This window comes from Salminus brasiliensis, chromosome 8 (assembly GCF_030463535.1).
Source record: "Salminus brasiliensis chromosome 8, fSalBra1.hap2, whole genome shotgun sequence".
In the NCBI taxonomy this organism is placed as follows: Eukaryota; Metazoa; Chordata; class Actinopteri; order Characiformes; family Bryconidae; genus Salminus; species Salminus brasiliensis.
This window is the reverse complement of record NC_132885.1, coordinates 8,763,769-8,780,280: the sequence shown is the minus strand read 5'-3', so window position 1 is coordinate 8,780,280 and position 16,512 is coordinate 8,763,769. Positions and strand designations below refer to the sequence as shown.

At 44.7% G+C, this 16,512-nt stretch overlaps 1 protein-coding gene across 10 annotated transcripts in view; it reads left to right on the top strand.

The window, feature by feature from the left end:
* Positions 1-16,512, top strand: part of LOC140560885 (plakophilin-4-like) — a 155,881-nt gene that overhangs the window by 125,205 nt on the left and 14,164 nt on the right. For all 10 annotated transcript variants that reach the window (XM_072685523.1, XM_072685524.1, XM_072685517.1 and 7 more), the window contains 3 exons: positions 528-735; positions 4,367-4,499; positions 7,306-7,519. In XM_072685523.1, coding sequence (XP_072541624.1) covers positions 528-735; positions 4,367-4,499; positions 7,306-7,519 — 555 coding nt within the window. The remainder of the gene's footprint in view (positions 1-527; positions 736-4,366; positions 4,500-7,305; positions 7,520-16,512) is intronic.

Sequence of the window (16,512 nt, the reverse complement as noted above, 5' to 3'; positions counted from 1 at the left end):
ATCTGCTCTTATCGTCTTGATGTCTGATACCACAGGAGGCCTGCAGAGGTCTTGTGGAGGTCATGTGTTGAACGGTCAGATCTGCTGTGGTATTCATGTTATGGCTGATGAGTGTTATAAGTGCTTACACATACAATGCATAATATATAGGTGGGTGTGGGTGCATGTGACCTACTGATAAAGGGAAAATTGTTCGGTGCTGCTGGCCCCAGTGAGCGAGGGATTACCGCTCCCCATACACTCATCCCTCGACAGAACCTGCAGGATTTATTGTGTAAAGCCGCCGCGCAGAAAATCAACAGCCGTCTCTGGCAGAGAAATGTGTCTTATTTTGCAACGTTCAACACTGCGCTCACTCACAACATTAATGACTTCCAGATTGAGCGAATAACTGTGTTTGAAAAACACTGTGTAAACACAGACTCCCAGACACGTTTTCTCTCACACTCTCTCACGCTCTCTCTCTCGCTTGCTGTGTTGTAAGTTTCCTCATGTGTGTGTGTGTGTATATCACTTCCTTCTCCTAGGTGTGGGGAATCTGCAGAGAAGCTCCAGCCAGCGTAGCAACCTGACGTACCAAAGAAGCTCGTACATGCTGAACGCAGCAGCTCCATACTCAGAAACGTACCGGACTGGACCCTACAGGCCCTCTGAGGGCTACACGCGGCCACCCGCGGGCATGGACGACGGGGCCACTCGCTCACCTTCCATCGACAGCATTCAGAAAGACCCCAGGTACGTTCAAAACCCTGTTTTTTGTGAGCTTGATTTGCTCAATTTTACTTTTTGACTTTGTTGAGGCCACTTCGTCAACGTGGTACGTTTACTGGAGACTGAAAATGAAACATTTTTAGTGTAGTATAACTATCACCAAATTTATATACCCAATTTATATACCAAATTTCACCAGAGGTCATTGATCCAACATGTTATAACGTCAGTAATGCAGTCTCTGTATCAACGCTTGGAGTAAAATCACGTCCAGTGATCCATGTCCTCAGTTCCCCCAAGCATCGTAGGAGTTTGTTGATTTCTATCAACAGCAAAACAGATTTAATTTAACAAAGTATTGATTAACCACATCACATGCTCGATGGTAACTGTGCAAAAGTGATGTGAAAATGGTTAGACATGTAAAACCGCCATGTTTCACATTAATGTTGTTTGTGTTTAACTGAGCAATAACTGTTTGTTGCTCAGATTCATATATTTTTAGACCCCTAAAACATTTGCCCAGTAGGTGTGTGAAACCCTCCGGACTGTATCATAGATGATTGAAGTCTCTACCTGAACAGGTGTGGAACAGTTATCGCTGTTCAGTTAAACATGCTCCAGTGTAACCTCTTTACCATGCTGGCGCTTAAAAAGGCTGTGTGACTGTAGCAGTGCTAACTGGGCCTGTTTCACACACTGCTGGCTCAACACTTGTGCATTCTCCCGGCTCACGCTGGATCCCCCTGGGCATGGGGCCAAGCTTTAGGACATTAAGCCACATGCCTGTCCCACTTTACTATAAATTCACACTCTGCTGTGAGCGCTTCTCTCACTGGCTAAGCAAGACATGTGGGAGAATAAGTGCTTTTGTGTGTGTGTGTGTGTGTGTGTGTGTGTGTGTGTGTGTGTGTGTGTGTGTCTGTCTTTTATTTCCCCTGTTGACCTGCTCTCCTCACATTCCCTGACCTCGCTCATCGAGAGTGCTGTTCACACTCCTGTGCATGTTGACATAACCAAGTGTGTTACAGGAGCCACGCTCTCACACCCGCTGTTACTCATGCACACACACACATGTGGAGTGAAGACTGGTAGAGGAGAGATTTGTAGGACATAATACTAAAAGCACACTTGGAAAGTGTGTGTGTGTGTGTGTGTGTGTGTGTGTGTGTGTGTGTGTGTGTGTGTGTGTGTGTGTGTGTGTGTGTGTGTGTGTACAGCAAGCTCACAGCAGGGTAAATGCCATGTTGCCCCAGGCTGCTTTTGATTAGAAGGACTCGCTATTACAGTACAGTTACCCAGCTTTTCTCCACTCTTCCGTTCAGTACATCAGCCACGCCCACTGGGGGGTCGGCTATGCTTTACACTGCCCTTCAAAATGTCATTTTACACCCCATCAAGCTATTACTGCGCCGCAGTGTGTGCCTGAGGTAGGGTGCAGAATTTGGGAACGTCTGTAAGTTAAATGTGTCCTGGAAGGAGTCATGCTGGATTTACTTTGGCATGCCTGAATACTGAGAGATTAGTACATGGAACTGACACACAGTGGACCTCCAACACGGTCTCCTCACACTTGTCTCTTCATTCAAAAGAGAATCCTGCAGGGCTCCCAGGTGGTCCTGTGGACTAAGGTGCTGTCACCATTGCTCTCTCCTGGGTGGGTGGATGACGCTCTCCCCCAGTGGTGCTGGCCGTCACTGGTGTCTGCATGCAGCGGTATGCAGCGCTTTCTTCCAAGCACGATGGTTGACTGGCAATGTTGCTTTGGTGACAGTTCGAAAAATGAGAGGCTTGCCTGCCCATGCGTTGGATGGGGCTTGTGCTAGTCCGCATTCACTGGTGATTTTAGGCTGGATGGGGCTAGTGGGCTGGATTCATGTACTTTCATGCTTCCAGACTTTGCTAGTCATGGGAATTCAAAGTGCTACAGGAACCAAAACCTTGTGACTACGACTTTTGCTGCACCAAACTAGGCACAAGACACAGCTAAAGCCTCGGGCAGCGAACTGGGATCCACACTAGGCTAAAAGCTAATGCTAGATGATGCTAGCTTATAGCATCTAATCTCTCAATCGTACCAAACAAAAGTAGGAGCTTATTTTGTTATTCGTAACACTCAAGAAAGCCAAACCCCGGGAGGTGAGTGGAGGGGGGGGGCAATGCTAAAAGCAAACTGGCTACAATCTTTTCAGCAGGGAGGATGCAACGAGAGGACAGCAACACTGTCTGGACTCTGTCTGGGAATAATTACAGTGTTCAGTTTTTTTACAATATGAATTAATTCAGTGAATTTCATTCAGAGACAAAATAACAGGGTGTAAATATGCGTGTAACATCAAGTCATATACTCTTTATACATTAAAGAACAACTTAAATACTCACATTTAAGTGACCCAGTGAAAGTGTGTGAAACTTAAAATTTACATTAAGCTTTGAGTGGTCTAGAGAGCAAAGTCGTCGTCTAGACTATCACAGCGCTCCTTCATGCCCATATGAATACTGTCGTTTAATGCATTGTGACTTTTATTTCAGGCTCAATAATCTGAAACGGACTTTTTCTGAATGCCAAAAAAGAAAGAAAGACTGAGAGAAACCTTCCATGAAACGGAACGGAGCTAATTGAAACCATTTTGGTTCAGCGTGTAGGACAGGAAATCTCATTTTTGTTCTTCGAGGGGTGAAAGAGAACAGTAGCGTGTGCACACACACCTCGGAGTATGGGAAGATTTGAATGAAGATGCTGTGCTGTTTTCAGATCTGCATGTGCAGTGCTGTGTTCAGGTTGGTTTGTCATAGAAATACTGTGAATAGAAAGTCACACCCTTCACAGCATGCAAGGAGAACTTGGGGGTACTTGCTGGATCTCCCATGCTTATCTGCCTGTATCCTGAGGAAATCATTACAATAAATCAAATTTCTACAGTTTTGCCCTTACTCCTACCATAGCTAGCAGGTAATGGAAGCATATACCCCAAACAGGCAGTACTGTGCAAACTGCATGCCTGAATCGTCACACACTTTAATCAAACCTTGATAAGCTGAGGTTTACAACCCTGTATGGCACAGTGTAATTAAGATCCTCATTAGTGGTCATTGCAGTGCAACAGCCTCCGCATTTAACCCATTCATGGCAGTGAACACACCTGGGGGGCCTTGCTCAAGGGCACCTTAGTGGTGAAAGCACTGTTCCTTCACTTTTCCCACCCCTACTTCTTGTTGGTCCTGGGAATTGAACCTGTGACCTTGTCCCAAATCCACTTCTCTAACCTTTAGGCCACAGCTGCCAAGATCATCCCTTATGCCCACTCACACACACAGACTCGTGACTATGGGCAATGAGCACACACACATCTCCAGAGCAGTTGGCAACTACCTCAGGACCCAGGGAGCAATCAGGGGTTAGGTGCCTTGCTCAAAGGCACCTTAGCTGTGAATGCTGTGGGAGGTGAAAGCACTGTTCCTTCACTCTTCCCACCCCTACTTCTTGTTGTTCCTGTGAATTGAACCTGTGACCTTCTTGTTCCAACCATGGCTGTTATGAACATGGACAAAGGGGCTATCGCTTTAGTGGGAAGGGGTTGTAGTTTTGCCAGTGCAAGTCTACCTATGTAGAAGTGCAGTATTCTGACCCTGTGTGTGTGTCTGTGTGTCACAGGGAGTTTGCATGGAGGGATCCTGAGTTGCCGGAGGTGATCCACATGCTGCAGCACCAGTTCCCCTCAGTGCAGGCCAACGCAGCAGCCTACCTGCAGCACCTGTGCTTCGGAGATAACCGCACCAAGACTGAGGTACACACAGACACTGAATTCTAAGCAAGGCTGAGATGTCATTCATGCATACAAATCAATGTTACGCTAATGTGTATACACCTACACCCCTGCACACGCACGCACACACACACACACACCGAGGTGTGTAGCTGTGCCTTGTGGAGTTTCACCCCAGCAGGGGGCCAGAGAAACCCTTTATAAAAAATAAAATAAAAAAAAGCATTTTCAACCAGCAGGAGCTTGTCACATGCGTGTGCACACACTCACACCTGCTGTGATGAATACATCACTCACTGACCTTGCTTGCATTGAATAATGACATCAGCATCACTTAACGTCAGAGATGCATGAAAAAAAGCACTGATCCTGCTACCTTTATTCCACTTCTTTTAACGCTAACACACACACACACACACACAGATGTACATGATGTTTATTAAAGTGTGTCCTTCTAAAGTCCTATAGTAAATCAATTCAGTGCAGATTTGGTTATTAGTTATTCCTCATATATTGTTATGAAACACTAATAATAAAGTGAATATCGTGTAGCATTAACTTGTGTGGGTTTGTGAGAAATCCCTTCGCAAAACCTCATTACATTGAGGGTGGAAAAAAGGCTGAAATTGGACTTGATGAAAATTACTTTTAATGTGCGTATTCTTTGAGCTGACTTTAATGAATTAATTAAGTGTAATTAATCACATTAGTGTGTGTAGTTAATCGTGAGTAATTGTATTTGTTAAAGCTGTTTGAGACGTCAAAACAAACTTAATCATTAATGTGTTTATTATTATAAAATCCTACAGTTCTCAAAGCGACTGCAGAGTCCAGTCTTCATTACTGATGTCCTGTGAGAGCAGCAGTGGTTCACTGCGTGTTCCAACCAATATATCCATGTTAGACATAATTGGAATAGAAATTCATATGTTATTCTTCACATTGTGTAAAGTCATTGTATTTTTAATTGTATGTATATAAAAAAAATCACAGTGACTGAACCAACATGCTCCAAAATGACTTTGTCGTTGTTTTACCTTGCAAAGTTGCTATGTTGAATATACAAGGATGAATCCTTTATAGGCAGTCATATCAGGATATCATGACCACCTACCTAATAGTGAGAATAACCAGCCTTGGCTGGGATGACCCTAGCGAGACGTCATGGCATGGACAGTATTAGGTGACAGAAGGTGTTCATTATAGAGGTTAACCGGTCCACAGTGGTTCGTCATTTACTCTGTACCACTCACCAGGGTCACCTTTCCCCGCTGGCCTCAATGGGGCACAACTGTTATGCTGTTAGGAGGCGCTTGATGTGCGAGAAGTCCATTCTCTGTACACCTTCACTACGGCAGCTCTAAAACATCCCACAAACGTAGTGCTTTCTGAGATTCCGCCACCTTTAGCCCGGTACCCTATAGTGAGATTTGCGTACTTTGCCCCTGGTGATTGTTTTGCACTCTGCTACAACTGACTGGTGTGCTCGCTTATTTATATGTGCAGCGAATCCCGTCAGTGTGGAATCTGTCCTGGGCCGCAGTCATGCCAAACCTGGGATGGTCATAATATTTCTGAGATGACTGTGACCGTGTGTTCTAGAGCCACAGAGTGCCTTCCAAAGACATAACAGTGGTGCGCCACGGGCCATTGATGCCAGATGATAATGGCCATTCCGGCGAGTGGTACAGAGCAATTGATTCGGCACAGTGGACCTGTTAACCTTTCATCACCCTAATGCAGGCCATGCCACAGTCTCTCACTAATGTCATCAGAGCTGAGGGTAGTTATTCCTAAGGACGTATATCGTAGCCCCTGTATCCTCATGTATATCGTGTCACCGATATCGTGTAGATATATATGTAGACTTACACACAGTGGTTTAGCTCCATGACTGTAGCCTCACACTGTTCAGCTCATGCATTCTTGTTCTAGTGGAGGCTCTCAAGAGGAACTGCTGCATCTGATCCACATTTATCCACATGACTTCTGCAAGCGTTGTCCATCAAGTCTGCTAAAGGTTTTGCTTTAAAAAACAAAACAAACAGAATTGACACCTTCAGCCGACAGAGCTTTATGAACTGTTCCTCTACGTTACGCCTCTGGTCTCCTTTCATAGTCAGTAGCATTCCCACACAACAGAGCTGGAGAAGTGAAGTTTATGAGAACATTTTGCACCACAGTGAGAGCATGCCTCCACCCTGAGCTTCGGAGATTTACTCAATAAGTCCTGAGGATATTGCCTTTCTCTTCAGAGCCACACACACGCCTTCCTTCAAAAATGGTGTTTTCCTTCCAGAGCAACGTCTCTCTGGTACACAAGCGCTTTGATTACTGGAGTGATGGCAGCGCAGTCCTGTGTATAGAGCAATTACGCATGGTTACTCTGTGTACACACACACACACACACACAAGCAGTTCACCGCAGGCGGATTTAAAGTGTGTATTTATTCTTGGGATTCAAAATGTTAAAGTTAAACACACTATTTAACTACAGAACTCTTGAGAACGCTGTGTTCACACAAATGGCATATGTTTGGATAGTGACTGTCTTCTCACGGCACAGAGATGTTGAGCGTTCATGGCAGGTATCCCCAACCCACCCAGCCATATTATATGCTCTCAGATTCTAAGTATTAGGGAGCTGTGAGTGAAAAGTAATTAAAAATTTTATAAATAAATAAAGGTGATTCAGGGTATAATACATTAGGCAAGTTGTCATTTACAACATAAGGAAACTGGTAACTTGGGAAGTTGTTTATTTATCTTTATAAATAGTGTGATTGATCAGTGTGTTGAACTCTGGCGTGTCTCTCTGTTTACTCAGGTTTGTCGGTTGGGTGGGATTAAGCATCTTGTTGATCTGCTGGACCACAAAGTCCTGGAGGTGCAGCGGAACGCGTGTGGTGCTCTGAGGAACCTGGTGTATGGGAAAGCCACCGACGACAACAAGATCGCAGTGAGAAACGCCGGGGGCGTGCCGGCTCTGCTCCGCCTCCTCAGGAAGACTGTGGATGCCGAAGTGCGGGAGATCGTCACAGGTAAGACAGAAAGAGTCTGAGTGAAGCTATGAGGGAATGTAAAGCCCTCTGTGGGACGGCATTGGTGTTACAGAAGTAGATGACGTTTAATTAATCTTATGAAAATTGGCATGTTTGAGTGTTTGAGTAAATTCAAGAGTTTGAGAGTGAATCTTAGAGCCTGTTTACCCCTGCAATCAGTCTGCATTTTGTATCCGAAAATGATCAGAATCTACGCTGGCTGGATTCTCACCTAATAAAAACATTTCCAATGTGGACGAGATTGAGCTTGAGTGATCTAATCATAATCTGATCACAGTGTGTCCTGAGGGGTGTTCACACCTGGCTTTTCAGGCAGTCAAGTGAAATCTAAACGTGATCCGAGCACCATGATGCATGGTACTGCCAGGTGTAAACAGGCTCATAGAATCACCAGGTTTTAATCTATGAGTGAAGCTAAGAGTATATGAATGCCTAAGTGAATCTGTGAGTGACTAAGAGCATTTACATGAATCATAAATCTAATATAAATATAAGTGAATCTAAGAGCATATGAGTGAATCTGTGAGCCTGTTTACACTTGGAATTGGCATGCATTTTATATCCTGATATTATTCGAATCTTCCTTGGCTGGACACATATGATTATATGAGGGAATCTGAGTGTATAAGTGAATCTAAGACTATCAGGGTGAAGGTGAGTGAATCTAAGAGCATATGATTGTATGAGTGAATCTAAGCGTAAATGAGTAAATCTGTAAGTGAATCTGAGAGTGTATGAGTGAATCTAAACATTGAAAAAGTGAACCTGTGAGTGAATCTAAAAGCATAAAAGTGAATCCACGAGTACATTAGTGATCTAAAAGTGGATTCGGGAGTCTATGCCCAAGTGAATCGGAGTGAACATGTTAGTGTTTCAGTAAATTCAGTGTGTGAGTGTTTGAGGATATCTGAGAGTGTCTGAGTGTATAAGCTAATCTGTAACCGTCTGAGTATGAGTGGCTCTGAAGGTTTGAGTGAATCTGAGTGTGAGGGAAGTCTGTAAGTATTTAGGTTTACATTTTTGATATTTGGCAGATGTTCTTCTCCAGAGCAAGTGAATGAATGTATGAGTGAATCTGCTGGTTATTTGAGTGAATGGGTGAGTTTATGACTGAGGGAATTTGGGTTCTTTAGTGTGTGTGTGTGTGTGTGTGTGTGTGTGTGTGTGTGTGTGTGTGTGTGTGTGTGTGTGTGTGTGTGTGTGTGTGTGTGTGTGTGTGTGTAATGCGAGATAGCTTATGTCTGCCTTCCTCATTGAAGCATGCAGTCTGTCTTTCCACTCAACAGTCTAGTTTTCGAATTGCCATCTGCCAGCACAAACGCACACATTATAAATCACACACAAACTAATCTATACTTCATTCATCCCTCCCTCTAGCTTTTAAAAACTTTGCTTTTTTGCTAATTTTATGGCATTTTCATGCATTTTGTGTTCGGTCAAGGCTAAACATGCTTTCTGCAGTCTTGTTAAACATGTCAGAACAGGATTCACTGCACTTTTACATCCTGCAGGCCAGTGCAACCAATCAGACCAGCTGTCCTCAGCTACACAGTGTAACTGGATCAACAATTGTCATTGTGTGCTATATGGACAAAAGTATTGAGACACTTGTTCATTCCCTGTTTCTTCTGAAATCAAGGGTATTAAAACTTTTATCCTGCTTCTGCATTAGTGTAACTGTCTTTACTGTCCAAGGAAGGCTTTCTTCTACATTCTGGAGCATTGCAGTGAGGATTTGATTGCATTCGGCGACAAGAGCATTGGTGATGTCAGGATGTTGGATGATCACCACCCCACCTCATCCCCAACTCTACAACTCATCCCAAAAGTATTGAATGAAGCACCAACCATCATTCCAGAGAACACAGTTCCACTGTGTGTGTGCATGTGTGTACATCTGTGTCAGCAATGGATGCAACTCAAAGTAGCTGAATGCGTTCATTAAAAGAGATGTCCACAAACATTTGGTCATGTAGTGTAGCAGAACTTTGGTTGGCCTTGATGGTCTAGGAGGGCAGTAAGCCACTCGGGAGTTCTGCTGCCTGATCTCTGCCATCACAGTCATCAACCTTGAGCTGTCTGTCCTAGCCGCTGCGTCGTGGTCAGCGCACAGGTCACATGTTTTATGCTGGTAATAGAATTCGCTTGTTTTTGGCATCTAAATCCTGCTATATATTACCTGAATTATTCAGTTCATACTTTGTTCTGGAACATAGAGCTTAAACACTGTCAGGGTGTGACCCACAAACTCACCCTACCACCCACAACCTACCTGCTCCATCCACCAACAAACACCAATGCATTGTTTTAACACCTGAATTATTAAGCAGTGGATCTCACACCTGAATCTGAGACTAACGGGTCTTTGATTACATTTGTCTGCAGCAATTCTGACAGACAGCCACAGAGATTAAACTTGCAGGGCCCAGATCATTGAATAATCTACTGGGAAAGTTTCTAAAGCATGCCATTCATTCCCCAGTCCATGCAGTCTATATATGGAAACTAAACTGCAAAAATGGCACATTTTTGAATCAGTTGTCTCTATAATGGCATGAAAACCAATGCATACTGAATAGGCCACATACCTACTTACCCTAGCCACACAGCATAGGCGAAATATCCTAACCTTCTATTGATGTTGAAGTTATGAAGAGTACAGTATTTCAGCTTATTAAGCTATGCACAGTACAGGGCAGTCCGCCGGGCCAGAGGTCTGACCAGAGGTACACTAGTCTTAAAGCAACAGTGACTGCTAGAGAAGTGCGTTTCCTGGATTAAACTCAGAATGGCTGTACATTTTAGGTGGATTTCACTTCCAGGCAGTTGCTAGGCTGTTGCTATGTGGTCACTAGAGTAAAACTGTTATTGCTAGGTGGTTGCTATGATGCTCCTGTATGGAGACTATGGTATACCGGATGATTGCTATTGTATCACTAGGTGGTTGCTTTGGTATGTGCTTGCTAGGAACTTGCTGTCGTATCCCAGGTGGTTGCTACAGTCTTGCAAGGTGACTTGCCGTGGTATTTTGGGTGGTTTAGCCATTGCTAGGTGGATGATTTGGTGTTGCTAGGGGCTTGCTATGGTATTCAAGGTGGTTGCTACAGTGTTGCAAGGTGATTTGCTATGGTGTTTTAGGTGGTTACTATAGAGTTATTTTGTCATTGTTAGGTGATTGCTATAGTATCCCAGGTGGTTGCTGTGTTGTTGCTTAGTGGTTACTACATGGATGCTATGGTGTTTCTAGGTGATTGCTATGGTATTTCAGGGGGGCGCTGTGGTGGTGTTAAGTGGTTACTACTAGCTTGTTCTGGGACACAAATCCTGGCTGTTTTTGGTTCATAAACGGAGGAAATGAGGGATTTCAGTTATGTGGTTCTGTGATCTTGCAGCACCCTGACCCATCTCGTTTAATTCACTCCAGCTCCGAGCCGCATGACTTACCTGCTGCTTTTGCAGGATCTAATCTGCTGCTTCGGCTTGGCTGGGTCCAGCGCCGCCCACTGGTGTGTCTGCATCATAACAGGCTGAACCACATCACCCCGCTGCTCTCAGTGCTAGACCGCACTCTGTTTGGGTTACGTAAGGTAGGTAAGATGCCAGGAACGTCAGACGTGCCGGAAGCAGCCTGGCCATGTTTTACTACATATTTTACTGTTTTCTCTGCTGTAACACACCAGAGCTGGCTGATCAGCTCGTGAAAAGTACTTTCTGAGAAGTGTTTGTGTTTATATGCAGAAAAACACTCATATGAGCAGGGCATGGGGTGGAGAACCACTTTTGATGGAGACTTTAATCTTCCTCTGCTGTGATATTCACACCAGAAAGGTAGTGTGTGGCTGAGAGCAGAATCGTACTCACACTCGTAGATTTTGACGGCCAAAAAACTGGCAGGACTCTTCAGCAGAGTCTCTCCCTGCAGTGTAGCAGATGCTGAATTTGTGGAATCGTGACCCAGTCGTGTGTGTGTGTGTGTGTGTGTGTGTGTGTGTGTGTGTGTGTGTGTGTGTGTTTCAGGCGTAGTCAGAATCACTTGGGAGTAGATTGTTATTAATGGACTGCTTCAGCCTACATGGCTACATCCCTGGAGTCCCTGCATCCCCCTGCTTGTGTGTGTGTGTATGTGTGTGTGTGTGTGTGTGTGTGCATATCTTCTGGAGCCTAACTGTGCTGTGAAATGCAAATATATATTTTGTATGTGTGCATTCTTGGGAAACTGATTTGTGTAGGTCATAGGTTAACAGCCCCTACAGACCATTACTGCTCACACTCTCCCTTTGTTTCTCTCTACACTATATGTCCAAATGTTTGTGGACACACCTTCTGGTGACTGCATTCAGCTAATTTAGATTGCACCGACTGTTAACACAGATGTGCAAACACACACACACACACACACACACACAGCTTGTCTAGTCCCTGTAGAGAAGTACTGCCAATTGAATAGCACTCTGGAGAAGATCAGCATGTACCTTTTGGAACCTAGTGGAACTGTATTTTTTGGAATTATGGTTGGTGCTCCATCCAATATTTCTGGGATGAGTTGAGGGTGAGGTGGGGTGGTGATCATCCAACATCCTGACCTCGCTAACACTGTTGTTGCTGAATGCAATCAATTCCTTACAGCAATGCAATCCAAAATCTAGTTGAAAGCCTTCGTCCCTGGACAGTAGAGACAGTTAACTATTTTTTAATGCCCTTGATTCCGGAAGAAACAATGAAAGAGCAGGTGTCCCAATACTTTTGTCCATACAATGTATAAGTAAACAACAGCAGTGACAGGAGACGCTTCCCTGTACACAGGCTTGAACCCAGCCACCTCAGTTCCATGGCTCTCTCGCTCGTTTCTTAATTCCTGCTCTTTGAACCGGATATCCAGCGGAGATCCGCTCCCTGCTCAAGCAGCTCTCATTAATGCTGAAGTGATTAGTTCTGACGCTAGCGTGTGTCACATCGTTTGGCTAATTGGCGGTTGACAGCGCCATGTCGAGCAATTACACAAGGGCAGGGGGGAAAAAACAAAAAGCGGAACTGGAGTGTCACCTCCAGATAATCTTAGCCAATTAGAGCAGAGAACATATTTGATGAAAGCCAATCAGCAGCTTCCTTCAAGGTGAGGTAATGAGAAATGACAGTGCCTGAAACGGCTTTCCCTCGGTCACCCCACTCAGGTCATAACATTTCGCCACCTTGTTTATTTCAGCACCGCTGTTATTAAGTGGTTTGAATCTCTATAAACTGTATGTCCAAATGTTTGTGGACACATCTTCTAATGAATGCATTTCTCTACTTTTAAGTTGCTCCCATTGCTGACACTGATGTGCAAATGCACACATGCACAGCTCGTCTAGTCTTTGTAGAAAAGTGCTGCCAATAGAAAAGGACACTCTGGAGCAGATGAACATGAAACTATTGGCACCATGCCTAATGGCAGGTGTGGGCTAGAGAGGTCTGAAGCCCCCCACCCCCCGGTACTCAATTAAAAGCAGGATAAACTTTTGTGTCCCAATACTTTAGCCCATATAGTTTATTTTACTTTGTATTATATGGGGGAAATATAAGATCCCTTTAAAAGATGCATTGTAGTCTTGAGAAGAGGAGTGTGGGACATGGTCTGGCCTGAACTGGTGTGTGTGTGTGTGTGTGTGTGTGTGTGTGTGTGTGTGTGTGTGTGTGTGTGTGTGTGTGTGAGTGAATGCTGTCAGTGAGGGAGAACATCTTCACACTCATAGGTTCATCTCTAGGGCACACAGGGCAATGACACAAACATGCAAAGAAAGGGATGTTTCTATGTGAGTGTGTGGGTGGGGGGGAGAGAGAAAGAGAGAAAGAGAGAGAGCGAGAGAGCGAGAGAGAGAGAGCAAGAGAAAGAGGGAGAGATCAAGGTCTAAAGAGCTTACAGAACAGCGAGACACTCTCTAAGTTGACCCAGACTGATCTCTGACCCAAAGCTGTAATCTCACACATGACATTCTCTCTCTCTCTCTCTCTCTCTCTCTCTCTCTCTCTCTCTCTCTCTGTCTGTCTGTCTGTCTGTCTGTCTGTCTGTCTGTCTGTCTGTCTGTCTGTCTGTCTGTCTGTCTGTCTGTCTGTCTGTGTGTGTGTGTGTGTGTGTGGTCTTGTGGACTCTGGAATGCTGTCCCTATTTCCAAACTCATATTAGTGATGGTTACTTCGCCACTAGGGAGTGTAGGGATAACCGCTCACAGCCATACTTCAGTCCTTTTCTCCTCACATTCTCTTCTTATCCTAGAAAGCTTCTCCTCCTCTCCACTCTTCTGTGTCCTCCTCTCCTCTGCACTCTTCTGTTTCATCCTCTTCTCTTCTCTCTACTCTTGTTTCCTCCTCTCCTGTTTCCTCAGCTCTCCACTCCTGTTTCCTCCTCAGCTCTCCACTCCTGTTTCCTCCTCAGCTCTCCACTCCTGTTTCCTCCTCAGCTCTCCACTCCTGTTTCCTCCTCAGCTCTCCACTCCTGTGTCCTCCTCAGCTCTCCACTCCTGTGTCCTCCTCAGCTCTCCTCTCCTGTGTCCTCCTCAGCTCTCCTCTCCTGTGTCCTCCTCAGCTCTCCTCTCCTGTGTCCTCCTCTCCTCTCCTGTGTCCTCCTCAGCTCTCCACTCCTGTGTCCTCCTCAGCTCTCCACTCCTGTTTCCTCCTCAGCTCTCCTCTCCTGTGTCCTCCTCAGCTCTCCTCTCCTGTGTCCTCCTCAGCTCTCCTCTCCTGTGTCCTCCTCAGCTCTCCACTCCTGTTTCCTCCTCAGCTCTCCTCTCCTGTGTCCTCCTCAGCTCTCCTCTCCTGTGTCCTCCTCAGCTCTCCACTCCTGTTTCCTCCTCAGCTCTCCTCTCCTGTGTCCTCCTCAGCTCTCCTCTCACGTGTCCTCCTCAGCTCTCCTCTCCTCTCCTGTTTCCTCCTCCAGTCTCATCTTCTCTGTTTTCTTCCCCCTCCTCCCACTAGCTCCAGCCTCAGCCAACACTTCATTAGAGTTAGAGGAGCAGACAGAGTGCTTCTCCACTTCACTGCTTCTGCTTCCTCAGAGAGACTTTTCCTGTCTTCAACACACAGCACCAGCTCTCTTCTCTCTTTCTCTCTCTCACTCTTTCTTTCCCTCTTCTCTCTCTCACTGTTTTCTCTTCCTCTCCCTCTGTCAGTATAGATGGTAATGACAGTGATGATGATGATGATGATGATGATGGATTCTTGTGTAGTCTGAACTGTGTGTTGCGTAGTGAAGTTATGAGCTGGTTATAATGTTGACTGGCTTGAAATGTGATCTTTAAGTGACTCAGTTTGATTGAGAAGATTCTTGAGTAAACGATTCAGTCACATTTCACATTTATTTGATTCGATTTTTATTTCTGTAGTATGTTTTTAAAGCACTACATATACTGATGTGAGTAGCGATATAAAACAGACAATGAAACCTATACACTTAAATAATAATTAAATGATTGACCCAAAAATGAACACATCTATAGACTAAGTCCTCACGACATGATGATGATGATGACGACAGTGATGCAGCTGTTTCTATGTGTGTGTAGTGGAGCCTGTCCATGAAGAGTGGTCTCCCAGTGCTGCCAGCAGAGTTTGTCATCTGGGTCATGTGGCCGTTCATCTGAAGGCCAGTGGGATTTGCGTTGATGTTTTCTTTGACCAAAATAAGAACATCAGCTGACATCAGCTGTTATTTCATAGGATAGATTGTGAAGTAAATACAGCAAGAACAGTCTTGCATTTGTGTGGGTTACACTGCAAGCTTTTTCCTCACACACACACACACACACACACACACACAGACACACACACACACATAGACACACTCTGAGACACTGCAGAGACTTCTGTCTGAGCTCATTAATTGAAAGCACTGTAAAACGAGACACGAACCAGAGCTCTCTGTCTGAAGAAGATTTAAGAGCTCACAAGAGACCCATCAGAAGAAATTTCCTGCCCACACACACACACACACACACACAACACACACACACCATATACAAACATCCCAGTTACTGTGGATTTAGAGTTCACTACGGTATTGTGTAAGTGAGCAAATTTCATGCCCACAAATCTGAATATCTGCAACCCATGAAGTCTCACCCCTTTGTATTGAAACATATGGAAAAAAATATCTTCATTTGATCAATACCGAGAGATGAAGGTAACATAACTAAACACATTATGATTTAAAATCATTTGTAAAATATAATTATTAGAAATGCAATGTTCTTGTTTAGAAAAAAGTTAGAACAACCTAGATTCCCTAAAGAAAGTAGAAAGTATTTCCTGCTCCTCCATGCAGAATTCTTTCAGCTCTGTTCTGTTTAGCCATGACTTTGTGGATGTAGTGGAATGCTTTGGGTCATTGTCATGTTGCATGGTCTACTTCTGCCTCGACTTCAGTTTTCGGACAGATGGTCTCACATTTTCCTCAAGCCCCCTCCGATACAATAAAGAAATTGTAGTGGTTTCTGTGACTGAGAGTTTGCCAGGCCCTGCTGCAGCAAGGCTTCACAGCTGGTATGGGTTCTTGTACTTGTACCAAAGCACATTGCTCGAGAAGTCCTGGTCTTTGTCTAGATGTTCTCTGGCACACTTTAGTCTTACCCTGATTTTTTTCTTTGACAGCAAGAGTTTCCTCCTTGCATACCTCCCATATGTTTGTTGTCTGAAGCCTGTGTGAGGGAGTGAATATACCCTGGTATGTGTTTGTGTGTGGTCATGAGCCTACGTTATTTCCATAGTAATCTGACAGACCACGGGTGGGCTCTACCTCCTCTTTTATGCTGAGCTGATGAAGGTCTCACCCCACGGTGGCTAATTGAAACCAGGTCACACCTGAGCTCTCATGTTCCTCATGAGATCGCTCAGTTGTGGAAACTGGGGACCTGTATAGAAAGATGAGTGAGAAAGACACCATTCGCTTGTGTTTACAGCAGAACACATTCTCCTAGTTAGCCTTGAGCTGACACAACTCT